General features: G+C 45.3%; 2 protein-coding genes across 2 annotated transcripts in view; one reads left to right on the top strand and one right to left on the bottom strand.

Annotated features, from left to right (window-relative positions):
• NID2 (nidogen 2) overlaps window positions 1-25,575 on the top strand; it is a 77,694-nt gene extending 52,119 nt beyond the window's left edge. The window contains 12 exon segments of the mRNA XM_007445993.1: window positions 5,142-5,285; window positions 5,988-6,116; window positions 7,087-7,230; window positions 13,962-14,081; window positions 14,896-15,126; window positions 18,773-18,994; window positions 19,614-19,783; window positions 21,993-22,122; window positions 22,530-22,701; window positions 23,520-23,677; window positions 24,831-24,954; window positions 25,419-25,575. Coding sequence (XP_007446055.1) covers window positions 5,142-5,285; window positions 5,988-6,116; window positions 7,087-7,230; window positions 13,962-14,081; window positions 14,896-15,126; window positions 18,773-18,994; window positions 19,614-19,783; window positions 21,993-22,122; window positions 22,530-22,701; window positions 23,520-23,677; window positions 24,831-24,954; window positions 25,419-25,575 — 1,901 coding nt within the window.
• Window positions 25,576-26,652: 1,077 nt separating this feature from the next.
• RTRAF (RNA transcription, translation and transport factor) overlaps window positions 26,653-26,879 on the bottom strand; it is a 16,638-nt gene continuing 16,411 nt past the window's right edge. Inside the window, 1 exon segment of the mRNA XM_007472366.1 lies at window positions 26,653-26,879. This exon segment is cut by the window's right edge and continues 13 nt beyond it. Within this exon segment, the coding sequence (XP_007472428.1) occupies window positions 26,827-26,879 (53 nt within the window). The 3' untranslated portion in view covers window positions 26,653-26,826.

Raw genomic sequence — 26,879 nt, 5'->3', positions numbered from 1 at the left:
CAAAAAAAAAAAAAAAAAAAATCTGGATACAAATGTTCTAGATCTATCAAGGAACTACAGGACATGAGGAACTTTAAGTGCATATTATTAAGTGAAAGAAGCCAGTCTGAAAAGACTTCATACTGTGTGATTCTAGACTTTCTAGAAAAGGTAAAACTGTAGTGACTGTAAGTAGATCAGTGGTTGCCAGGGGGGAGGGGGGAGGGAGAAAGGGATGAATAGGTAGAGCACAGGGGATTTTTAGGGCAGTGAAACTATTCTGTATGATACTATAATGGTGGATACACATCATTATACATTTGTCAAAACCTATAGAACTGGACCACACAAAGAGTGTATGCCAATGTAAACTATGGATTTTAGTTAATAACAACATATCAATATTGGTTTATCAGTTATAACAAATGTACCACACTAATACACGATATTAATAACGGGAAACTGTGCAAATTGGTAGGAGGTAGCTATGGAAACTGTACTTTCTGCTCAATTTTTTGGTAAACCTGAACCTGTTTTAAAAAACTAAAGTATGCTAATTTTTAAAAAATGTTCTAGGCAAGCCAGAGGATGAGCCTGGGAAGTCAGGGAACTCTACAGATGTGAAATGACCTTGTCAGATCAAGGGAGCATTTTAATTCTGAAAACCAGTAGGCAGTCTTCCCCTAGAAGAGGCACATGAGGAGAAAGAATGTTTCCCTTGTTCAGTTCTGTATTGATACTGCTGAGCCCAGAATCCATACCTCAGAGAGGTGAGTCTGTAACTGGAGAGTCTGTGCTTCACCACTGGAGCTGAGGGCCCCTTAAGCCTCCTGGGGCTCGATGTGCAGCGGTCACTTCAGGACAGGGCTCCTCCCTAGGATGTAGAGGTGATTTGAAACGGGAATCCTGAGCTTGTTGGTGTGGTTGGTTGGTTTGGTATTAAGAAACTGGGTTGTGGTGGGGTGCAGCCATTGAGTATCTGAAGAAGGGATTATATGGTAGTGAATTAATAGTATAAAAATGTCAGCTGACTTTACAGGAACACGTACCTCAGAAGGAAGGAAAAGATCTCAAGGAGAGATTTCAACAAAAACACCAGGGGAAAATGACCTTCACCTTTGAATGTCCAGTTCAGCCCTTCGCTGGGTGTAGGCGTCTGATCTGTAAGAAGAGTAGTTTATCAGGAGAGCCTCCCAGCCCTCAAGGTCTCATTCAGACTCTGGAATCATGTAAGGAAAAGACAGATCTCTGGGTGTATCTTTCCTAGAGACATAGCCAAAGGGACAAGTAACAAAGGGTCAGAAAGCCAGCAAACTGGCAGGTACCAAAATTAGCAAATTTGTCTTTAGAACTGCATGATTTTTCCCCTACCCGGGTCAACTAATAATAATAAGTAGTAGTAGTGCTAGCAGTAGCAAAGGACAGTCTTCCTGATGCCAAGCACTGTTCTAAGTACCTTGCGTGAATTAACTCATTTAATCCCCACCACAGCCCTACCCAGTAAGGGAATTATTACTCATTTTACAGAGACTTCGGTGTAGACATGAAGTAATCTGCCTGGTCACAGCTAGAAGTGTTGAGCTGGGACTCGAACCCAACGCCAGCTCCAGAGCCCACTGTTTCCCCCTCACGGCACTGCAGCTCCATGTCGACTCCACAGACCGCAGGACTGCCTCATAATATAGACCAAACTTTAAAAGAAGGAAAGTGGGGATTTACCCTTTGGGTTTCAGCCCTGCTCATCCACCCCTACAGAAAACAGCAATACTGTTCATTCTACCCGAATAGGAGAAAAATGGAGAAGAAAGAAGAAAATTTATTAAAAGGAAAACAAAACACAACCTTTTTTTTCTTTCCCCTTGCAGTGCATGGCAGTATCGACTCAAGAGGCTTTGCCTTTTTCTGGAGGGAGTGGTTATCTGGCTGGCATGTGTGCGAAACAACACAGCTGCCCCACCTGACGTGGGAGCTCCGGGTTTAGCGTCCCGGGTTCTAGAAGCAGTGTCCAGAACCTCCACAACCCTCCAGTCAGCCCCCTGCCCTCCCCGAGAGTTTGAGCTTCCCGTGCGGCTTGGCTGGTATTGGTGGGTTCACAGGGCAGGATCCAGGAACGCTTCCTGCCTTTGCTCTCCTGCTCAGCTCTCCAGCTGAGGAGCCTTTGGGCGGAGGGCCATGCATTGAAGCTGAACGGACTGTTCCTTTAAGGAAAACCACTCTTCCGCTCTTGATTAAATGAGTAAATTAGTTCCAGATCCTCTGTCAGAGAGTCAAGCTGTTCAAGAGGGTAAGGGTGAAATAGAAAATGTCTTAAGAAGGATACAGCTCTTTATTTACTATAATAGGAGAAAAGCTAACTAGCCATAGAGAATGGATAACCAAACATTTTTAGAAATGGGTTTTGAATATAGTGTGTTTGGAAACCAAATTCTGAGCACAGGGCCTCAGGCTCAGAAAGGGTTGACACTTGGTTTAAAGCTGTGCTGTCACCATCTTGAAACTTAATAATTGTTGAACAGAGAGTCCCACATTTTTGTTTTGCGCTGGGCTCAGCAAATGATGCGGCCGTGCTGTCAGTGAAGTCTACTTTAAGTCAGCGTGATGTCATCATGCACACTTTCTCCTCAATTTCAGGTACGCTAGTGTGTCCTGTCCAAGTTTGCCAATCAACTTTTGTGCTGCATGTTTTTTCTTTTAATGCCTCACCGGGTGGTAAACTCCTGACATTACGTAGACTCACTAATCTCTGCTGGAGCATGCCACGGTGAAGTTTTGATACTGCAAAGTACTGAACATGAGGGCTAAGCCACTAGTGTTTGTAAACGAAAACATTTCAAAGCTCACTTCTTCCTTTGACTGGGTACGTCAGGAATTGGTACAGAGCCTTCTCCTAAAATGCAGAGAGAATAATGGGGGGCAATCAGGTTCTTGTCTCACGTGGGGCCTTCAGTGAGGATGCAACCCTGTCCTTCTCAACTGCAACACACAGGGGACTGACTTAGGACCTTGGGCAATACGATCAAGTCTACAACCCCAGTGCTGTGCTCCCGGGCCCGTCTGGCAAGAGAACCAGAGGGGAGGGTTGAGTGACGTCCATGGACGCCTGTGTGATTTGGGGAGCGAGGCCTCTGCTGGCATACTTCAGCTCCTCAGGTTTAAAAATGCTAGAGCCACTGTTGGTCCTGTTTACTTGCAAAGATTCCGTTACTCCAGCCAATATCACTGAGGTGAACTGAGGGTAAACCCATGGCCCTCCTATTTTCAGGCCATAACGTGGGAATCAATGATAGGAGAATATTCCGCCGCGGGACCACACATGGTGTTTCTTATAAAGCGATGATGGGAGTTTACCAGAAAGTGAAGGCGTCCCATCAGGGACTCGTCCAGGGCATCCCCATTCACAGCAGACCCATAGAGGAAACTGGAAAGAGTCGTAACGTGGGCGGTGGGCTAGCACTGGGGAAGTGGCCAGGCATCCTAAGGACTGGAGGGAAGTCCATCGGTGAGGCAGGCGACAGCAGCAAGCACTTGGATCTAGACTGGGAATTATGTGGGTGAGGCCCACCCACACGAGGTCAGGAGGTGGGGAGATGTGTGTGAGCTAGAGTGAAAGCAAAGGGTGTCCAGGAGGAGGTGGGTACTGCCAAAGTCTAGGGATGCCAAGCTGCTGGTTTCTAGGGCAGTGAGACAGCTGTGGAGAGCAAGGTAGGCTTGTGCGCCAAGCTGGCCGTCGAGACAGAAACCTGGGGACAGAAGTCTAGTTATCATGACTTAGATGGAGCCCCATTAGGAGTAGGGATGGCTTGAGGTAGAGCCCCGGAGGTTTGGGTGGGGCTCATGCAATCTTTTGAATCTAAGGTCAGAATTAATTCTCAGGACTGAGACGAAGCTAAAACTTCAAGCGAGAATGAACTCTGCCCGGCTGATGAGTAAGAAGGAACGCAGTCACTGGGGGCTGTGTGGGCTGGCCTGTGGCGGAGTTTCCTTTCACATACATTGAGTTGGGTTTTCTTTATTTTCTTCAGCAGTTCTAGCAGATATAAGCATTATTTTTATTCTCATTATTTTTATTCTCCGATTCCTGAGGAATCGGAGAAGTAAATGGAAGTGCCCAAAGTTAACGGATTCATCCAATCTGGGCAACTGGGGCTGTCTCTAGCGCCACCATCTCTGTGCTTTTGGCTTCGATTAGATGACTTCATGAAGTTCCTTTGGTGGTAGTTGTAGCAAAATGATGGAAAGCATGGGTGGGCTCTGCAGCCAGACTGCCCAGCTTTTTGATGCATCCACCTCTTCTGTCTGTGTGACCTTGGGCAGGTAGGTTACTTGACCTCTCTGTGCTGCGGTAAAATGAAGATGATGGCAATACCTTCCTCAAGTTATAGACATGAGTATTTAATGGAATGGTGTATGTATGGGTTTAGAACAGTGCTAGGCACATAAGTGCTTAATACACATTACTGTTACACTCGATCTAGAAGTAAAGGTCTTTAGGGAAGATTTCAGATGTTAACAGTCATCACTACCCAGTGGATGGATGGAGTCATGGCAAGGTTAATCCTGAAGAGTAAATACTGTGAAAGCCATTCCTATTTATTTGGTCTTATAAATCTTTTTTTAAAAAAGCAAGATTTTCTCATTAATTGAATTTTGACCCATGGAATAGTGCACTTAGTGAGAGACTGCTCAATTAGGAGGCAGAAATTTGGGGTATAAGTCCTTGATGGACCACTTTCTGGCTTTGTGAGCTTGGGCAATTTTTCTAATGTCTCTCACTTATTTTCCTTATCGGTGAAAATTACCAATAAAAGGAAGGACAGCCTGCCTCACAGAATTATCCTGAGAAGATAGAATGAAAGCACTTTTAAATAAAAGGATGCCATGTGTTGGATACTTTTATTCCCTGACACAAACCTGCTGTAAACAAGAAAAGGTTAGTTGTCTGCATAGTAGGCAAGGGGAAGCCATTCTGGAATCGAAAACTGTGACGCAGATGATCCGCCCTCGCTTTGGATATTAATAATTTAGTAAGGTCGCCAGGCGGGCCCCAGACAGACAGGTCCACAGCCAGTTCCAAGGACTTGTCGATCTTCTTTCTTCTGTGCCGTTCTCTTTAAGACAGCCAGATTGTGCTTTTGTTTTTTATTTTCTCTCTACCCATGCAGGGGACTCAGATCCCACCCCAGTGAATCCTTGCTATGACGGGAGTCACACATGCGCCACCACGGCTCGGTGCCATCCGGCGACAGGTGTAGACTACACCTGCGAGTGTGCATCTGGGTACCAGGGAGATGGACGGAGTTGCGTGGGTAAGAGCCGTATGCTCTGTGTTCCCTCATGGAGTCCTCCAACACTATGTCCGTAGAAGACAAGTGTCTACTTTGTCATCTCCATGGATCAATGAGTTTAGCAGCTATTCATCTAAATACAGCTATTGAAAAACTAAGCATATTCTGGTTAGGTTTAAGAGGGTAGTTTGGAGGTGGGTATTTTTGGCTGGGACTCTGAAAATAGCTATTGTAATTCCTGGATATTTTACATTCTCAAATGTTGTCATTTTAAGATGGAATCAAGTATTTTTTACATTCATTAAAGAGTACATATTCTGTTTACCTTCAGATTTCACACATTCACCTATTTCTTTCACTTACTGTATCTCAAAAGCAGTAGTGGACATTTCTTTACATTTTAAAAGAAAAATCGTTACTTTGTGTGTTTCTCTTCTAAATGTTCACAATTGTTTAAATGTTTAAAGAGTTCTCAGAATATTTGTTCAAAACATATCTCCCTGGGGCTCATACTTGAATGACTTGAAATTATTTATTTTTATGACGATCTGCAACATGCATCCACATCTGGTGCTTAGACAGCATACATTTCAACCCCTGTTGAGTCTACCAACTGTTAGTCCCATTGAAACCTCTTAGGGTTGAGCAAACATTGAGTTTGCAGACCTTCCACTTGTGGGGAGTTTGGTTTAAGCAGCTTTTTCTGTTCTTATTCCTTCTTAGATGTAAATGAATGTGCAACTGGCTTCCATCGCTGTGGCCCCAACTCTGTGTGTGTCAACTTGCTGGGAAGCTACAGGTGTGAGTGCCGGAGTGGTTATGAGTTTGCAGACGACCGGCACACCTGCGTCTGTGAGTGCCAAATCTGTGCCTCTTTTTAGCCCAAATCATGCTGAACCTTGCTCTTGGACTCATTACTGTTTCCACCTCTGTTATACAGAAGTTCTGTTGGATGGTTTTTTAGAAAACACACAATTTACATTGAAATAACCTAAAGCTATGGCTCAGTTCCACCCTGTTTGTTGGGGGTTTGTTTTTGTTTGGATGTCTTTGTTGTTGCTGTGTTGTTGTTTTTCTCTAAATAGATATTTTTGGTGTAAGTTATGGAAGGATGTTCACCTCTGTCGGGACTGCTGTGTATCTTGGTGTTTGGCCCAATCATGTAACAAGACAATGAACTTCTCTAATACCAACAGGTCTAGATAGAGGTCAAATGTTTCTCAAATTAGAATGAAATGGATTTGTAATTCATAGAGGCCTGTCTCACTTGACTGGTCAAAGAGCTCCATCTGTAATAAATATAGCCTTTCTAGAATTCCAGAAAAATATTTGACCAAAGAGTGGATCCAAAAGAACTAGAATTCCAGATCCATCCCACTGTTAGAGCTAGATGATATTAGAGACAACCCTCTTTTTAATCCAGTGAGATGAAAAGGTAGCGATCACAGAGACTCGTGTGTGTGTGTGTGTGTGTACGTACGTACATACGTACGTACGTATGTACGTACATACATATGCAGGCATGCAAAGCAGCAGTGTTCTGGGGAGTTAATAAACTTTAATCAAGGACAGTTTTTGATGACTGATCTTCATGCCTAGTGTTATAGCCACAAACCATGATCAGCACTTCTCAAATTTTAATATGCATACAAACCATCTAGGGATCTTGTTAAAATTCCTATTCTGATTCACTGGCTCTGCTCTGGGGCCTGAGAACCTGCATTCCTTATAAGCCCCCAGATGTCCCAGTGCTGTTGGTGTGCAGGGTTCACCCATTCGCAGGCCTGGGCTCTTGGACATCCTTGCCTTCTTCTCTTTTCAGTGATCGCCCCACCTCCTAACCCCTGTGAGGATGGCCGTCACAACTGTGCTCCCGCCAGCCAGGCCCAGTGCATTCACCACGGAGGCAGCTCGTTCAGCTGCACCTGCCTGCCTGGTTACGCTGGCGACGGGCACCAGTGTACCGGTGAGTAACTGTGGGCGGCCTCAGTGACCCTGAACGTTGCTCTGGATGCACATCCCCAGGGCCTCTCAGAAGCCTCTCCCTTCCTTTGACTCACACCGCTGTGGAACTGCCGAAAGAGAAAGAAAAAGTGTCCTTTGAGTCAGAAAGAGAGGCCGAGGGTGATTGCCCTGGGACCAGATTGTTGAGCATGTATGGTTGTCCTTGGAAGAGCCGTGCCTGGAGCAGTGGGGAGACCCTGCCAGCTTGTAGCCTTCTGTTCCGTGGAGCTAGTGTAGCCAGGAGGGATGTGGGGAAAGGCATATATCCTGCTGGGAGGAAGTCTCCATCCTTCAATCTCTCTGGCTAATGGCTTAATTCAGCACTTCCAGTCCTGCTTAATTTTTAGTTGCTATTCCCCTGCGTGAAGTGGTAATTTAAGCAATCTCTAAACATACATACAGTTCTTTCTGTGTAATTTATTCCCTTTCTTCTCTCTCTCTGGAAGGGGAGAGGGAGAGAGAGAGAAGAAATAAATCCACAGATATAAAAGGATATTAATGCATACCTAAATACTCAAAGCTTTTCTCCCAGAAATCTAACTACCTTTAAGGCTTCATACTGAACTTTATAAAATCACTAAACCAGAAAGCAGGACTAACTGTTCAAATTTAACTTAGAAATGTATGAGGTTGTTACTGAAAAGCTAGGCATAACACTGATTATAAATGTTCATGAAACTGGGATTAGTAGTACCTTAATATAGAGATCATTCAGTAAATCTACATAGTCACTAAAGATCTTCAAAACATCTGTCAGTAATGCACACAAATAATGGTTAAATGAGACACTGGGAATGAGAGGATGGTGGGGAAAGGGTTGATTTTAGGAATATAAACCTAAAATGCAGACTTTCCCTCTCTCATCAAATTGCTTCTTGCCTCTGTCCCCGTATACCTGGGCCCACTGAGCTGATTTGCTAAGAACAGCCTTGTAACTCCTGGGAGCTTCTTAACTGATGGAATGGCTTGGCCCTGACCCCCTCGCTAGACGTTTGATTTTCCTCCTCCTTCCTTTTCCCTTTGGTTTCAGCAGGGGCCCTGACCCCCTCGCTAGACGTTTGATTTTCCTCCTCCTTCCTTTTCCCTTTGGTCTCAGCAGGACAGGCTGAGTGGACCAGCAGCCTGAAGCCATACGTTATTGACAGAATAGACGTGTCAGGGCAGCACAGCCCCCTCTACTCCTTTCCAGATGTGGGGTTTTGGGGGATTGTCTGAACCTGGCTCTTTAATGTTTCCACTTCTGCTGTACAGAAGTTTAGCTGTATGGTTTACTTTTGAAAACATAGTTTATATTGAAATGACCCAAAGCTGTGGCTCAGTTCAACCCTGAGGTTTTTTTTTTTTTTCTCCCTAAAAACACCCCCAGGTTTATTTATTATTATTTTTTAAAGAATCAATTTTATTTTTTTACTTTTGGTTGCGTTGGGTCTTCATTGCTGCACACAGGCTTTCTGTAGTTGTGGCAAGCGGGGGCTACTCTTGGTTGCGGTGCGCGGGCTTCTCATTGTGGTGACTCCTGGCTGCGGAGCACGGGCTCTAGGCGCGCAGGCTTCAGTAGTTGTGGCACACAAGCTCAGTAGTTGTGGCACACAAGCTCAGTAGTTGTGGCTCACGGGCTCTAGAGCGCAGGCTCAGTAGTTGTGGCTTACGGGCCTAGCCGCTCCGCGGCATGTGGGATCTTCCCGGACCAGGGATCGAACCCGTGTCCCTTGCATTGGCAGGCAGATTCTTAACCACTGAGCCACCAGGGAAGTCCCACCCCCAGGTTTAGACAGAGCTCAGGTGCTTTTCGAGTTAGGATGAGGTAGATTTGTAAGTCACAGATGCTTGTCCCAGTTGGCCGGCCAGAGAGCTCCATGTGTAATAGATACTCTGTACAGACAGAGGTACCCTCTAGGTCTGGAGGGAGGGGTGTCAGGTGACGCCCATAAACTTCTCATGTCTCTGCTAAGCCCCGCAGTGGAAATACTGCTCTTTCCACCTCGCGGGACTCATCATTCAGTTCGATTTAACACACTACTGGCTCTCAGAAACGAGAATGCACAAAGGAAAAAAATCTTGTCAGTAGAATTTCATGTTTAAACATCTGGCTGCTCAGGCCAGCAGAGACGGTGTTTTGAAAGTATTTCATTCCTTAGGTCTTTGGTTTAAAACAAAGAAGTTGAAATTATTGCAGCTTAGATGTGATGAGTGTTAAAATCAGAATGTTAATGTAGGTGAGCTGCCTCTTGTCCTAACCCCTTCTAGAATCATTCTCTCTCCCTTCTTTTAACTTCTGTCCTGTAGGGCTTGGGTTACATTTTGGGGTCATATTAGGATCCTGAAATTAGCTACTTTTCCATGCTGGGAGTTTTATAGGGTTGTCATTCTTTGTTACTGTTGTCTTCTTGCTGATTTCTGCCATTTTCAGTTGTCCCTGTTTTATCTCTGGTTCTCTATTTTTGAGATTCTCTCTGGAACCCACAAACTTAAAAATAGGCCAAGCCCATCCATTGCTTCCCCAGTGTATTAGTGATCTACTGCAGCATAACCAATTCCCCCCAAAACATAGCAGCTTAAAACAATACACATTATTATGCTCTATAGGGTCTAGTCAGGGGGTCTCTGTCAGACCTGGGGCCTCATCTGAAGGCCCAGGTGGGGAAAGAGCCTCACGTGGTTATTGGCAGGATTCAGTTCCCCAAGGACTATAGGACTGAGAGCCTCGGGTCCCCGCTGGCTGTTGCCTGGAGGTGACCTTCAGCTTCTTGCCACGTGGACCTCTCCTACAAAGTAGCTTCCTTCATCAAAGCCTTCAGCAAGGGGTCTGCCGGCAGGTTGGCAGTGATCACAAAAATGACATCCCCTCAATATTGCTTTAGTGTCTTGGTTGGAAGCAAGTTGCTCAAAGGAAGGGGATTACATAAGACACTGAATAGCAGGAGGAAGGGATCTTTGGGGACCATCTGAGAGGCTTCCTGCCATAGTTACCCTGTGGTTGCCATCCAAGCTTCCAGACTGTGGGGTAGTAGAGAATGAATAGTCATTTTCCTAAATACCTGTGCTGTGCATAAATCAGGCCAGGCTAATCATGAAGGAGGCTTGCAGGATAAGTATATAAATGTGTGTGTGTGTGTGCATTTTTAAAGGCATGTCACAGTGTGCATGTGTCCCAGTGACCATAGCGATAGAGAAAAAAGAGAAAAATAGCGATGAAGCCTCTATTTCGTGGAAGGTGTGCACACTTGAAACACACATTTGTTTTCACTCCATCAAACTAGCATTAAAAGGGTGTGTGGGTTTTTCTCCAGCCAGTTTGTTAAAAACCAGGTTCCCGGGGGAGGCTGCACTTGGCTTTGGGTTCTCGACCTAGTCTGAGTCACTAAGAGGAATTACTTTTGTGCAACTAGAATGAAATCTTTCCAGCTTCCCTCAGTGGGGATTGATTTCAGCCCTGCATTGGTGTGAGCTGGATATTTCTCAGGCATGTTTGTCCCTGTAGGTCTTGATGATCCTGCCGGGTGGAAAAGCAGAGTGTTTTGAGCTGGGACCTTTCCTCACGTGTGAGTTGAGGTACTGGGTTACAGATGGCCCATTACCCAGAGAAGGGCTGTGAGGCGAGGTACTTACACTGTCCTCTCTCGTGGTTTCTATTGGAAGCATGTAGATGCTGGGTAAGGTATAGTGAAGTTGGCGTGGCCACAGCAGAAGCAGAGAAGAAGCTGATTATACTCACAGGTCCCAGAGAGCGGGTCACCGCATGCCACGCAGGATCCAAAGGGCACAGCCAGCAGCAGGGTTCTTGACCGAGTAGGTGGGGAACAAGAACTCATGGGCCGAAGCCTTTGTTGGGGTCTGGAAGCGGGTCGATTTGAGTTGGCGCCAGGAAATTTCACTGGGTGGTTCAAAAGCAAAGCAGGGGAGGTAGAGAGGGGGAAGCTCGAGTCCAGGGGTTGGGTTTGTTTTGAAGGGATTTCAGCCGCTTTTGGGTGTGGGCTCAGAAGTAAGGCAGGGAGAAGAATGTTGAAACACCAAAGCATGAACTCAAAATAGAGAATTTTTAATACAGTTTCCAAACAGGTTTTCTTCGCAGCTTGGTAGAGGACAGAATGGAGAATCACACTGAGAATAAGCCATCTTGCATTATCTGACTGGTAAGGGGCTCTACTCTGCCTTGAACCTCGCTGCCTTGACCTCAGTGTTCTACCAGTCCTTGAAGACCCCAACAGTGATGGTTAAGCAACCCCCCGTCCCCAGTGGTGTAACAGGAAGCTCCTCCCTTGCCAAGGGGTTGAAAGTCTCTCTGCGCTTTCTCTCGACACCTGACCGCCTGTGAAATTGGGAAGACTTCTGCTTTACACAAAAGCTCAGGTTTCCCCCACACACTCCTCAGGGTTGGCGCTCCTAAGGAGGGGCGTAGCCTGCTCCGTACCCAGGCCCCGGAGTGGCTGGCGAGGCTCCAGTTTCCTGTCACGGTGCAAGGTTCTCCAAAGAGGTGCTGGGCACTGTGCCTCAGGGAGTCTTAAAATTCTCCAGCTTTGGGGGACAGCTGTTCACTTGTGATGCTTTCAGTCTCTTCAGAGACCTTCTCCCTGTTGGTCGTTCATCCGTTATTGTCTCCCCATGACTTTGGTATCTGCGGGAGGATGGCTGCTCTTTCGGGTCTGGTCAGAATCCCTAGGCCATAGGCTTTAAGAACATAACTCGGTACCTCTGGGGAGTCCTCTTTCTCTTAGTTCAAAAATAATCACAAGCAACTGATCCGTGGTTTCTAGAAATAGGCCCTGTATCTCAGGAATTCCTGCTTCCTGCCATTGCCTGGGGTTCCTGTTACCATGAGAAGTTCTTTTAGCATATGCATTATGAATAGCTTTAATTTCCTGCATTTGGCTGGACGTTAATTTTTACAGCTTTGGTTTTATAGCATCTTCCAGTCCCAAGGATCTGGATGGACACTAGCTTCATCCGACTGGGCATTTGAGTTGTCCTTCTGAAGAGACAGAGGACCAACCTCAAAGATAATTAAATAGGACACTATAGAATCCATGATGATTGGATTGGAGATGAGCTTTTTGTTGTTGTAATTATTTTTATTTGGTTTATTTTTGGTTAACTGAGGAGCTAACCAGCAAACCTTGTTTGATTCTAACCTTGCAAATGAATTTATAACCACTTTCCAGCCTTTGTCAGTGAAAGGAAGGTGACTAGACAGGCCCACTGCTCATCTAGGCAGAGCCTCTCTGGGTGGCATTAAACTTGGTTGTGTCGGGCATTCAGGGGTTTTGGACTCCAGAGTAAACTAATTTACACGCAGTAAACTCCCTGAGCCTGAGGATAAGCAGTGTAAGTAATTACATTGCTAATTACTATGTCAGAGACTCCTCTCCCCAGAACAGAACGCCTGTGTTGCATATCCAGCACATCCACTTACTGGTACCTGGGAAAGGCCCTTAGTCATGGGAAGGTGGCTCAGTGAAAGCATGGTCACAGCAAGGGTGGCACTGATCGCCCTAGAAGAGATTTCACCCGGGTCCCGGAGGCTGGGCGAGGAGCCACGTCACATTCAGGGCTGTAAGTGTCTGGCTTCCGGGGTACGATGTGTCTGTGCACGAGCTGTACAGAATTGATGCAGTTCTCTCCTTCTGGGACTCCTCTAGGTTTTACACCGATCACCCCGTCCCACATTTTTCCCTGTTCACACATTTTAAAAACATTTCTTGGATGTTACCTCAGATGCGACTACTCTGTTTTATTTTCAGTTGAGCCTTGATCAGATCTACACCCTTTATCCTTCTTTTACTCAGGAAGACTTCCTGTCTCTGAAGATGGCTTATCTCAACCACTGGCCATTGGTTTCAACAGTTATATTTTCAGACTTTTATTTATTTATTTTTTGGCAGCAGGGTGGAGCGGGGGTGGTGTCTTGCTATTGTCAGCCTGTGCTGATTTCAGTAAATAAAAGGAATGTAAGTCAGCCTTTGTTTGAAGTTTCAGGATGTTGCAGTTTTGAGAAATGTGATAATTAATCCTCATGGTACCATATGGAGAATGTTGGGACCTGAATTGTTTGTACTGATGAGCCAGACAAATTTAGATTTTCTTTTCTATGTGTTGTTTCAAAATCTCTGATAATATTTTTCTTATACTTTTCTATTTCTTCTAAAGGTGGAAAGTAAAGAAAATTTTTGGGCATTCTGGGTAGTAGGACTCTCTGACTGTGTAAGACTGAATGGGCTTCTAACTTAGTTGAAGAAGAATTTGGAGCCTCAGTGGGTTCCTTGCATCTGTAAATCAGTGCTGTAGGGACATGGTGCCAATAAGGAAAGGAAAAACAAAAAACTACTGTTACGTGTATTTATTATATGGAATACAATGGAAGGGAATGAATGGTTTATGGACTAAAGGCTAGTTCAAAGGTAAAAACTTCCTGGAATTCACCGTAGATGAAAGGTGCCAGGATATATTTCTCTGAAGTATATGTTTGATTTCTACACTGAACGTGTCCCTCGACTCTGGACTGTTAAGCTTTGCCTTTAAGGTGCCGACGTGTTTCTGCTCACGCACAAGGTCTTCTGAAGTGGAGCCCTCGTGGTTGATACATGCGCACTAAAGCCATGTGGTGGCATAGATTGTGTGCAATGAAGTCGTGCTCCTTCCTTCCTTCCCTCCCTCCCTCCCTCCCTCCCTCTCTCTCTCCCTCCCTGACCACTGCAGATGTTGACGAATGCTCGGAAAACAGGTGTCATCCCTCGGCCACCTGCTCCAACACTCCTGGCTCCTTCTCCTGCCGTTGCCAACCTGGATATCATGGGGATGGATTTCAGTGCACACCTGGTAAGGTCTGGGGGGCCAGATCCTTCAGTGCTGTTTTTCTACAGCACCTCAGCCCATTCTTGACTTATCCGGGTCTGAGGCCCGAGTTGGTGGATTTTCTAGGCTCTGGATTTTTTTCCTGCATTATTTCTGGCTGCCTAAGTTTACTGATAGTTCACTGGTTATTAGCATTCTGGGAGGCCCGACGTATGACCCATCCATGGTCCTACCTAGTAGCAGTTCTGGTTAACCCTCTTGGTGATCTGCTTTGCCTTGATAAGTGCACAATTTAGATGAGGCCTTGAGATCGAGCTGACCGACCAGGAGGCACATTGCAGTAGTGAGCGGGGAGTTAGCCCCCATGGTGACTGTTCTAGTAGAAGTTGGCCAACACAGTGCAGTCTAGCAACTGCCCTTGACCTGGAGTTTCTCAGACTTCAGCTCTGGACCTCAGGGGCTGAACACAGTTTTAATTGTTTTCTCTGGAGTCTCTTGGGATGTTTGGACAGAAGCCATGGGTTGCTCTTCATTTTACCCAAATAGCAATAGGACCCTGAGGGCTGAGGGGAGAGGCCTGTTTCACTGTATCATCAGCCAGGACTTACAGGACTTAAACTGCTGCGGGAATTAGGGAGAAATTAGGTAGATAGTGGCAGAGCTAAAATAAGAACCCAGGACTCCAAAATTCCGGCGCCTTGCTATTTTTCCCATGTTATCCTGTCTTCCAGTTATAGAAAGTAAGAATCCCTCAGGAGACTTTGAGGCTGCCTGGTAAAAGTGGATGGGTTGCAATGCCTTTTACTCCTTTGTATCTCCTCTGCTCTGGTTCCGAAAGACCCCACCTCTGGACTGAGACCCTGTGAGCGCCAGCAGCGCGATGCCCAGGCCCAGCGCACTCATCCTGTTGCCCAGCTCCACATCCCGCAGTGCGATGAGCAGGGCCACTTCCTGCCACTGCAGTGTCACGGCAGCACTGGCTTCTGCTGGTGCGTGGACCCCGATGGTCAGGAAGTCCCTGGCACCCGGACCCCACCCGGCTCCGTCCCGCCTCGCTGCGGACCACGAGGTAAGCCAGTCAGGAAAGACACCTGGTCCCAGCACAGGCCTGGGGCAGAGCAGCAGAATGCTGCTTACTGTGGGATAGATTATAACCCCTTCCCAGACCACGCAGACTCAGGGCTGATCATCATCCTTGCATAGCCTCCTTCCTCCTAGGAACACTTGAATGGTGGGCACACACCTATGTGCACGTTTATCTTACAGGGACACACAGACCCGTGCGTGACATGCATGTTGGACTCCAGCCTCTTAGACTAAGTACAAGACTAGAAGTTGAGACTGAGTGTGGAGGTCAGGCTGAGGTCACTACCCAAATCTGTTACTGCAGCTTAGGGAGATCTTAGAGCTTGATGACCTCGCCAGACCAGCCTCTTGTCCAAAAGGAAAACTGCCTTCCCATGTAACTTTGTATCACTTAACTCTGACCTCTGGAGTGCGGGAAACAGTCTGAAGGCTGTTTTAGTATCAGTGGGAAAAATAAGTATGACACGTGTAGGTGGATGCAGCTAGTTTGCTCTAAGGAAGTAACCCCAGCCCTCTCTAGCCAGGCTCGCATGTCGATGGCGAATCGCTCTTGCTCCTGTCACCTTTAGAAGAGATGCAGGAAGCTGTTTTGTTAGCCTGCGTGATCTGAGATGCAGCGCATGAACCTGTCTGTTACCGTCTGAGTACCCCCCACCCGTGTGAGGTGTGGTTCCCAAGCGCTCACAGTTCATGCCAACTGCAGGTTGCCAAGGCAGGTTTCTACGCCTCACTGAGTTGTTCAAAGAAGGGAAGAACTTTGTCTTTTAATACAGAAGAACTTTATTATGAAGAACATAGAATTGGTTTGATATCATTTTAGCCAAAATAATTCCTGTACATATCCATGAGCTTGCTATTCAAAGATCCGTTTTTTTGTTTTTTGTTTTTTTTTGCGGTACACAGGCCTCTCACTGTTGTGGCTTCTCCCGTTGCGGAGCACAGGCTCCAGACGCGCAGGCTCAGCGGCCATGGCTCACGGGCCCAGCCGCTCCGCGGCATGTGGGATCTTCCCAGACCGGGGCACGAACCCGGAGTCCCCTGCATCGGCAGGCGGACTCTCAACCACGGCGCCACCAGGGAAGCCCCCAAAGATCCGTTTTTACTATTGAAAAGAGTTCCATAAGTACTAGTCTTGGCTTTTAATGTATGAGAGTAAGAACTGGAGAATTACTACCAGTTTTGATCCTTTCAATAATACTAATTGTGATGGCCAGGACATTAGTGGTTCTAAGATTCATATAAGTAGAAAGTGTTAATGCTTGATCTAGATGTATATATACCCTTGCTTCCACAGTGACACTCCTAGTTCCTCTCTGTCCCTATTTTTAGGAAAATATTTTGCAGGTCCAAAAAAAAAAAAAAAACGGAATACAGAGAAATTCTGTTTCACTCATGCCTAGTCTTTAAAAGGTCTTGGTTCTAACTCCAGCTGGGGTTTGAAGAAATCAGATGGTTGGGAGGCACCTTAAGGGAATGGTTCAGAATGCTATGAAATGTATTAAGACAGGCATGTGTTAAGAACAGTGATCCAGAAGGGAGCCAAGAGAATGAAAAGTTAATTACTAAAAGAACATGTTCCTTTGTGCAGCCTCTTTCCCACAGCCAAGCTTCTCTCTTGGTGCTGGTTTGTCTTCTGCTGCCATTTCTGACCAGTCTCATCTGCATAATGGGGTCAGCTTTGAAGGGAGAGAGAACGCTCTGTGCCGAAAATTTAAAAATATTTAAAACCCTGCCAACCAGAAATAGAAATAAATCCATGGTTGGATCAAGAAGTAGCTTGAAATAATAAGGAATGATTGGGATGCCCACGTGTAGGTGACGTGAGGTGCCCCTTTCCCAGAAGCTGACTGTGCTGTGTGTCGCATTCCAAACAAAGAGATGGGCCTCGTTGGGTGGTCCCCTGAGAATCGATCATCTGAGTTTGTTATGTGGATCTGGGGCAGTGCTTGGGAACTTCTCCAGGGAATCCCACCTTGTGAAGGATGGTGAGTGTCTGAGGAAGTGGCATTTCCTTCTCTGGTTCCTTTGAGACACATCTGGGTGAGGAAGTCAGTCTCTCCTTCTCCAAGATGTTTTAAAAAGAGCTTTGCTTCTTGTGGGTCATAAGCTATAGAGACAGCCTGAAGGGCATCCGTTTCCCCCAAACATCGTGAGTCCTGGAGTTGTGCTCGTTGGGTTTGAGCTCTGAAGATTTTATTCACCATCCTTTCCTAGGGGAGGTGTAGGTGCTGGAGCCCAAATGTAATGTTTCCAACTGTTCTTTGAAGCCATTGGAGGTTTTGACCAAAGAAGTGACGTGAAATGAGTTTTTTTAAAGGGACTCTGCCAGTTGAGTTTACTGTGGGGTGGTGGAGAGGGTGGGCAGGAAAGATGATGGAAGCAGGGAAACCAGTAAGAAGGCTATCATAGTAATCCTGGCATAAGATGACAGGAGTGGGTGTGGTGAAGATATACAGCTGGCGTTTTTTGACATCAGACGTGGAGAGTGAGAGAAGGGAGTCAGGGATGACTGGGCCTGAGCAATGGAAAGAATGGAGGTGCTGTCTACTGACATGGAAGAGTCTAGGGGAGAGCAGCTTTGATGGCGGAAAGCCCAGTTTTTGTTCTCCTCTGAGATCTCTGTTACACATCCACATGGTGGTATAAGTAGGTACCTGGCTGTATGATTCTACAGACCATAGGCATGAATTGCAGGAATTAATGAAGAGGTACCTTCTACTTAAGTTCCTTTAGGTAATCCTATCTTAGGAGGCTGTACAGGTTAAACTGCCTGAAGCAGTCCTCTCAGAGAACCGCCGTGTTGGGGACAGAGCCTTGGCAGCCCTGTGGAAGCAGTCTGGGAAAAAATTGCAGGCAGAGAAACTGCTCTGCAAGGGCAGCTAACAGGAGTTTAAGCATGGTGGTGAGGAAGGGGGGTATGGGCATGGGGAGCAGGGGGAAGGATGGGGAAGGAAGCTGGAGAAAGGAGAGGACAGAGCAACATGGTGGGAAGCTGGAGCCTCCAGAAGAAGGTTCAGCTTTGAGATAAGCCCAGAGCAGGGCGGCCAAAGGACTTCGCGGAGCTGGAGTGTCTCACAGTCAGTATCAAGTTGTTTGCCACCAACTCTCCTATGCTCACACATACTAATTACAGTAGGTTTTTACTTTTACTCAGTATAGTTTTCCAATGGACAGATACTCAGGGCCATGTAAAGTTGGGCATTCAGTAATACTTTCTAAGACACGCTGGCCAGTGTCAAGACAGCCCTCTCAGACGCAGGTCCTGGAGTTTGAAACAAGAAAGAATAGATATTGGCTTTAAGCATCACGTAGGCCCTGAGTCCCCAAGGGCTGTTAGACGCCCCTTCCCAGGCTGAGCGAGCCTTGCACCCCAGATGTTACCTCCTCTTGTTCTTTCCTGATGTGGCTGGGCCTTGATGACAATCCTTCTGGCCTAGGGAGACAGGAGCATCAGGACGACCCCTTTTCCTGATTCCTGTGGAGAACTTCTTAGAGCACTTTGCAGGGGCTTGGCTGAGGTGTCGCTAATGGACACGAGGAGGAAGGCGGCCAGGAGTGGGGATCTTGAGCCACGTGCTACATTCCGTCCTTGGTTCACAATCAAAGGCTTTCTGTCCCCACCCGCTCAGAGCCCACCCAGAGGCCCCGGACCGTCTGTGAGCGCTGGAGGGAAAGCCTGCTGGAGCACTACGGTGGCACACCAAGGGACGACCAGTACGTGCCCCAGTGCGATGACCTGGGCTACTTCATGCCCCTGCAGTGCCACGGGAAGAGTGACTTCTGCTGGTGTGTGGACCAGGACGGCAGAGAGGTGCCGGGCACCCGCTCCCAGCCAGGCATCACCCCTGCATGTAAGCACCCAGGGGCAGCATCTGAGGTGTCCCTGAAGGACAGCTGCCAGCTGCAGGTGAAGGTGGGGGAATGAGGGGTGAACAGGTCCAACAGAAGAAGTCGCTGATAAGCTGTGTTGATTTATAACCTGGTCTGCCCCAGATCCCGATTCAGATTTAACATTTGGTTTTGTCATTAACAGTTTCTGTAATTAGAACATCTGGAACTAAATTCGATATGCAGTTCCTCCTCCCTTCCCCTACTCTGAGCCCAGGGTGAAAGGGGACGCGTGTCACCCTGGGGCCCCAGAGAGAAGCTGACACAACACTGGCTCTGGAGTTTTTCCCTTAAAAAAAAAAAAAAAAAGAAAAAGAAAACTTTCTCCTTTGTTCTGAGGGGAATGTTTTGTTGTCTTCCTCCCCAGTAATTGGCAGTGATTTACATAATTGATCTTTGGGGAAAAAACCCTAGAAATTAGAATTTCTTTTAAGGAACATCTGGAGCACATCTGTCCAGGGTGAAAACTTTTGATGTTTCTGGAGGCTCTGGTATGTGGGAAAGTAACTTTTCTTCCCCTCCCCCCACCCACCCCGTTTCCTTCCCTCTCTGTTACTCATACCCTCCTCTTCCCCACCGCAGGTATACCCACGCTTGCTCCGCCCACAGCCCGGCCCACGCCCCGGCCCGACGTGACCCCTCCACCTGTGGGCACCTTCCTGCTCTATGCCCAGGGCCAGCAGATCGGCCACTTGCCCCTCAATGGTACCAGGCTTCAGAAGGACACAGCCAAGACCCTGCTGTCGCTGCATGTAAAGTGGATTTCTCCCCCGGGGGGCGGGTCTGCATCGGGTTTCCAGATCTGGGCAAGGCCTGAGGTGGAGGGGGATCCTGGAGGGTTTCTGGGCTGTGGTCTTCGGGACACACAGAAGAGGAGGGGGCTCTCTGTGGCCGGGGGTCACGTCTGACTGACCAAGGCCACTTTCTCCAGTTGGCTCATGGGGTTTCGGATATGTGGTAAGGGAATTTCAGAGTTGTCAGCATATTGAGGCGGCATGTGGGGATCCAAGGGAAAATGACAGAAGGTAAACCCAAGTCCCCAGCATTCTCTTTAAGCCATAGACATCTCTGCAGAGATCCTGGAAGCCAACTAATGACGGCCTCATCGTTGCAGCCCTCTGCCCTCTCATTTGGTTCTGTCGACCAGCCTCTTATCTTCTCTGACTCTGTCATAGATGAAACTTTGGGGAGTGTGTGATCGTGGAAAGGAACGGACAGGGCTTTCCCCAGGGGATGCTGGCCGCTTCCTGAGTCAGCAGCCTCCCTATGGTCAAGGCACTCCATTTTGGAGAAGGGATTTCTTCTCTAAAATGTTGAAAAGAGAAGGGAGTTCACCAGAAATGCACTGACACTTACAATGGAAAATCGCCTAATTCCATTTCTAAACTTCATGCTCCAGGTACTTGCTCATCTATGAGAAAGAATAATACAGCGTCCATGTTTACATTTACTTCTGTTAATGAATAACCTCTTATCTGGTCAAAAAAAGTTTAGAAGTAGCCGGTGTTCAGAAAACAATGTGGGGTTTTTTTTTTTCTCCAAGATGTGAGTTGTGTATGTGTTTCCAAATACTCGCTGCTGTTTTGTAGTTTCTGTAAAAGAGAAAACTGTCACCACCTCAAGCTAACTGTTTATTTATTCTAGCCAAGTCAGGTGTCTTCACTGCATTTCTAAACTTGCCTCTGATAAGGGCAGGGTTGTTGATGGTAATGGTGGTGGAACTGAAAGAGAAATGGAATATGGGTTCTAACCACATCTTGTGGAAACTTACTTAAACTGGGACTTTTTCCTCCAAAAAACCTTGAAATCATTTACGTGAGTTAATGGATCCCATGATTCCCTGGGTTAATGGAGGCCCGTGCACCCGTGCCCGAGACAGATGACTTTAAATTTTAAAATTGTACTTGACCTTCAGATCCTCCCATATAAACTGCCCACTCTTCCACAGGAGCCTAATCCTGCCTTGTAGTTTCTTGTACTGACTCCTCTCCCAGAGGCATAAGTTCAGGACAGCCCCAGGAGGCTGTTAGGCAAGCAGGGAGCTTGCATGACCTCAGGGATAGCTGGGTGGCCCCTGCATGTTGGCTCTGCATGTCTGCCAGGCTTCTCAGAGCAGGACTCTGGGTTGGAAATTGAATGAAGCAACTTCTGTGCGGAGTTTTGGAAAGGAATATCATAGACTCGGCATTTAAAAAAAGACTGCATCATTTATTTAGTAATAAGGAGGGGAGAGCTCCCTAGCCAGAGGTCGGGTGACCACCATTCCCCAGTTCCTTAACCCATCAAGTTGTATACTTTCTTTTACACAAGAGTACAACCAAATGATTGCCTTGGAGTTAAGAGGCAGAGATCGGGGTAAGGGTGACTGCACCTCAGATAGCAGCAGTAAGATCTCACAGGGGAGGGGACGGTAGATTTTGTTATATATTGGCAAATTTTAGAAAGGCTTTTTGAAAAAGTGCTGATAACATTTGAAAGAGTCAGTTTTTGTCCAGTGAAATATTAAAAGACTTACTTCGCTGAGACTAGCATTTGTCCTCTAATCACTGAAGGGGCTAATTTTTTCATGAAATCACTTCTGTTTTTACCACCAATAGTAATAGTGCTTATTGACAGCTTACAGTATATTACTTACTGATTAGGATATTTTATAAGCACTTATGGTATTAATGTTTATAGCAGCCACGCAAAATAGGTATTGTTATCTTCATCTGGCAAATGAGACAAAGGCATATAGAAGTTCAGTACCAAAGTCACACAGCTAGCAAGTGGCCAAGCCCGGCTCTGCCCTGGGAAGTTGGCCTCCATCACCAACACATCTAACCACTGTGCTCGGCTGCCATAAAACCATGCGATGCAGGGTTGTTCGCTGCAGCCATGCATGAGTGAGGCAGCCGAGCATGAAGTCGGGGGAAATGCAAGGAATCCTAATTCTTCCAATTGTGTGTCTTGGTCACAAAGGGCTCCATAGTCGTGGGAATTGATTACGACTGCCAGGAGAGGATGGTGTACTGGACAGACGTTGCTGGACGGACAATTAGCCGCGCCCGTCTGGAATCGGGAGCAGAGCCCGAGACCATTATTAACTCAGGTCAGCAGCTTCACCCAGAAGACAATTCCCATTCCATTTCATTCTACCAAGTCCAAGTTATTTGCCTCTTTTATGCCAAAGTCTCCCCTCTACCTTCTTGATAGGACTCTGAATAGAAAGGGCTTGCAGTAAGAATTCAAGGTGCGGCTACAGTTGACGCTGCCTGGCCCCAGCCCTGGGGATGCCTGGTGCCATCAGGCTGGGAGGTCTTGTTAGGCTAGAGCGTACTAGAGGTGGCAGAAAAACTAACGCAGGATCTGTTCCTCTATTGACTCTGTGTGTTTTGACTTAGAAACTCTCAAGAATTTTTTCCCACAACTGTTCAAACATAGTTAAGCAGAGCTCTCTGCTTCAGGTTCACCTTTCATAGCTGCAGTTGCTCCAGCCCTGCCTTTGTTTTATTCCAGGTCTGATAAGCCCCGAAGGACTTGCCATCGACCACTTTCGTAGAACGATGTACTGGACAGACAGCGGCCTGGATAAGATAGAGAGGGCCAGGCTGGACGGCTCTGAGCGCAGGGCCCTCTTCCACACGGACCTGGTGAACCCCCGCGCCATCGCTGTGGATCCAATCCGAGGGTCAGCCGGGCTTCCCTAATTCTCCTCTGTCATCTGTAGATCCTCATTTGAAGCCCTTGGGCTCTAAGTACAGTTGTAGGGGAGGGTCAGAACATGGGCATAAAAGTTCAAAATATATTAAGTTAATAGTATTCACTGAGGATCTACTAGGTGTCAGGTACTGTTTAGGCAAAGACAAGGTCTGTCCTTTCATGGAGTTTATGTTCTACTAGGAGGAAATAAGACAGTAAACTAATGAACAAGGAAATTATTAAGCCTGTGATGTGATACATAGAGAATTCAGAGTATGTGAGTGAGACTGGGGGGTACTTTGGATCAGACGATCAGGCCAAGCCTGAGATAGCACTTCAACCGGAATGAAGTCGGTTTCCTCCAGCAACACATTAGGAAATCCCAGTGTTAAACCTGCAGTGAGGTTACCCGCATTAGTTGGTGAGTAAGCAAAACTCAGACACCAGGCATGTTATTTCTCTGGCCTCATTTTCACAGTGGCAACATTCAAAAGAACAATGTTTCCTGTCTATGATAATTGCTAAGGTCATCAACTGGGACATATAACTTGGTCCATGTTTCAGTAGGACTTGTTAGAATCAGGGAGGATTTCTATACCTTGAGAAACTCTTGTCGTATTTAATGGGGCTTCTACCAAATGAAATTCCAGAGAAACCTTCAAATCAGTAAAGATAACCGTCAGCTTTCATTTTCAGCGAAGTGTTTTTGACTCAGAAATGCTTAGTGAAAAGCCTCAAAGATGGTTCTGAAATTTGGGTTCTATACATTGGGGAAGGTTTATCTTTCTCCATTTAATTTATCCACAGCAACCTGTACTGGACAGATTGGAATCGAGAAGCTCCTAAAATTGAGTCGTCGTCTTTAGATGGAGAAAACAGAAGAATTCTAGTGAATAAAGACATTGGACTACCCAATGGTTTAACCTTTGACCCCTTCTCCAAATTGCTCTGCTGGGCAGATGCAGGTACTACTACTCATGGAATGCAAATACAGAACACTACAATGTTCAGTAAGCGTGAGCACTCTAACAGATTTTACAGTAAAACCAAATCCCACCATTTAGGACTTCTGGCTTACATTTATAAGAGTACAGCAAATGATCTACTCCTTTTAGAGGACACTTTGTAATGACTCCTGTGATGAATTTCCTGGGGTCCTGGATGTATGTGTTTGAATCAGGTGGTAAGTTTGAGGGCTAGTACTATGTCCAACCTACTTTTGTACTGCTTGCCCTTCCTCCACATGAGCACTTGGCACACTTTTTAGGTTAAAAATAAATATTACCCATTGTTGGAATCGACAGGCTTAGATAAATGAACAGGAGTTATTTTCCTTTTTTACCAGTATTATAACATTTATAAATATCTTGTTACTTTAACAGTCAGTATGCTATTGTGCTGAGGACAAAGCGATGTGGCAGGATGGCTTCCTTCAGTAATAAATCTGCGTTGCCTATTCCCAGGTTCTCTCTTTCTGTTGTGTGATTTCATTATTAGCACAACTGAAAAGATGCTGTTTCATTATACTGCATTTATATTTTTAATAAGTATTTGAAATTTAAATCAGGGTTCCATGAGAAATGTGAAACTTGGAGAGTCTTGCCTCGTTTAGCTATTAAAAAATTTACATTGAAAAATGGAATTTATTCCTAACTAGAAAGTAATACAGTCTTTAAAAAAAATATTAAGGATTTTAGTTAAAAGGCAGCCTTGGCTATTATTATACATTGCTTACAAAGGGCAAGTATTAATATTTGTCCAAATGTTATGTTTGTAACAATTTAAAAGCTAATACCAACTTTTTTTTAACACTGATATAATTTCATCTCTAATGTCCTACTTTGGGAGAAACTTAGCCAGATTTCTGTAAATGCAATCCTTTCTTCCAAAAAAGGATTAAGAGTTTAAATTCCACTAAAAACTAGAATGCTCTTAAAATTGGTAACAGAATAGGAAAATTTTACAGTTTTTAATTTGTATTATTGCAATGGGGATAGAATACTCTAGTTCTACCTTTGTTTCCTTTGAGAATGAATTTACCTGCCACGATTTTTGGTAAAGGATTTTTTTTCCCCATCACATGAAAGGATCTCTTTTCCCTCCTTGATGTTTTAAAAGGAACTAAAAAACTAGAGTGTACGCTACCTGATGGAACTGGACGGCGTGTTATTCAAAACAACCTCAACTACCCCTTCAGCATTGTGAGCTATGCAGATCACTTCTACCACACCGACTGGAGAAGGTGAGCCTGACACACTCTGGACAAGCCTGAAAAGGCAAACTGTTTTGGAGGACACACCACTTGTACCAAATGTTAGTAAGCAACTTTAGTTACTAAGCCCTTCTGCTGAAGTTTTCATTTCATTCTGTCTTCATTAGCAGACATCATTCAAGTGTTACTGCTTTTAAAAGCATACTTTTACATCACCCAGAAATTTAATGGTATTGCTCACATGTAGCTTAAAAATGGCAGAGCTATTTGGTAATAAACTATCCAAAAAGGAAGCACATCACTCTGAATCTGATCTTCACAGAATAAAAGACTACCTTTAAATGGTACCATGGGGTATCTTATTTAGTTATGTGATTTAAATTGACTTTTAAAAATGTATTCTAGAAGTCTGGCAGAGATTTCTCTTCCTGATAAACTGGCTTTTTCTATCCAACCTTAAATCCTATGAATTCACTCTTCCTTTCTGTTACCAGGGATGGTGTTATATCAGTAAATAGAGACAGTGGCCAGTTTACTGATGAGTATCTCCCAGAGCAGCGATCTCATCTCTACGGGATAACAGCAGTCTACCCCTACTGCCCAACAGGTAAACGGACATGCTCAGGTGGCGCCTTTGGATCAGCCAGGTAGAGAAAGATAGATCTGGTAACTGACCACACTTGGCCTGCTGCTGCCACCGGTGAGAGCCACTCTGACCTAGAAGAGCTAATGGCCAACACATAGGGGTGACCATTCTACTACCTTAAGTCTACCTAGCTTAACTATACACACACAAAAAAGGTCTATTAGGATATTTCCTCTTTAAAAGATTTGCTGTGGCAAACTGGATATAAAATACTCACATGCTGTCCCCTCCCTCCACAGGAAGAAAGTAAATATGGTATTATAAAGGACTTGGGAGTTTACAATCGGAATCAGGACCCTAAAGAACATTTACTGCAAACAAAGGTGAAGAAAGTGAAAAAGCAATTGGCCATTAGAAGTTCTGGACATATGAACATTTTCAGTGCAAAAAGACTAAGTATATTTTGTGAAAAGTTTATACCTCAATCTTTACTACTGTATTTTTAAAAACAAAAGTTATTTCAAGTTTAAAAAGGTAACAATTTTAATTGTTGCTTATAATTGTTGCTTATTAAAGCAACTTTTAATAAACGTTTGTCATATTTTAAAAGGTCAACTTAATTGAACTAAGAACCAATTAGAGCACGTTAAGACCCTAAATCTGACTATTGCTACAGATTCTTCCTGGCCAAGAAATTAAAGTACATGTGATCAGTATAAAAATACGATCCTAAAGATCATAAACCTTGATGTAGAGAAGGCTATGCAGAACTGATGGGAAAGAGCCAACTTATTCTAAAAGATTTTTTTTTTTTTTACCTCTGCATAAGTGCATTTCTATTTATATTAAAAGGTGCTACAATGTTTCAGTTTGTATTTTCTGATCCTGTAAGACCCTCTATAGAATTACCCACAGAAATTACATTTATCTATAAATATCAAAGATGTAACAGTTCTCAAATTTTCTAGATTACTCCAATAAAATATTTTGTTTTCCTATGACTGACTTAAGGATCTGTATTGCCTATATGTATAATGAAGTCGGGGGGTGGCATGTACCTAAACCACCAGGGAGGGAGCAGATTAATTATACAAATACAATTAATTATACAAATACATAAACATAACACATGGTCAAAAAACAAAAAATCACCTTCCCAACTTTATTAAAGAAAATGCAGTGATGGTAAATACCTCTAGAACATAGTCAATTTTCTGGAATTCTTCCCTTGAAGACATGACATTTCCAAACACATGCCAAAGCGTACATGGTTCCCAACTGTACTAAGTAGGTGAGAAGCTGAAATGCTAAAATGTTCATCTTCCAACTTTCCCCAGTCTGTGGTCTGTCTTTGGATCGGCAATGATCG

The sequence above is a fragment of the Lipotes vexillifer genome, unplaced genomic scaffold, assembly GCF_000442215.2.
Source record: "Lipotes vexillifer unplaced genomic scaffold, Lipotes_vexillifer_v1.1 scaffold43, whole genome shotgun sequence".
Taxonomy (NCBI): domain Eukaryota; kingdom Metazoa; phylum Chordata; class Mammalia; order Artiodactyla; family Lipotidae; genus Lipotes; species Lipotes vexillifer.
This window is presented reverse-complemented; position numbering and strand designations above follow the sequence as displayed.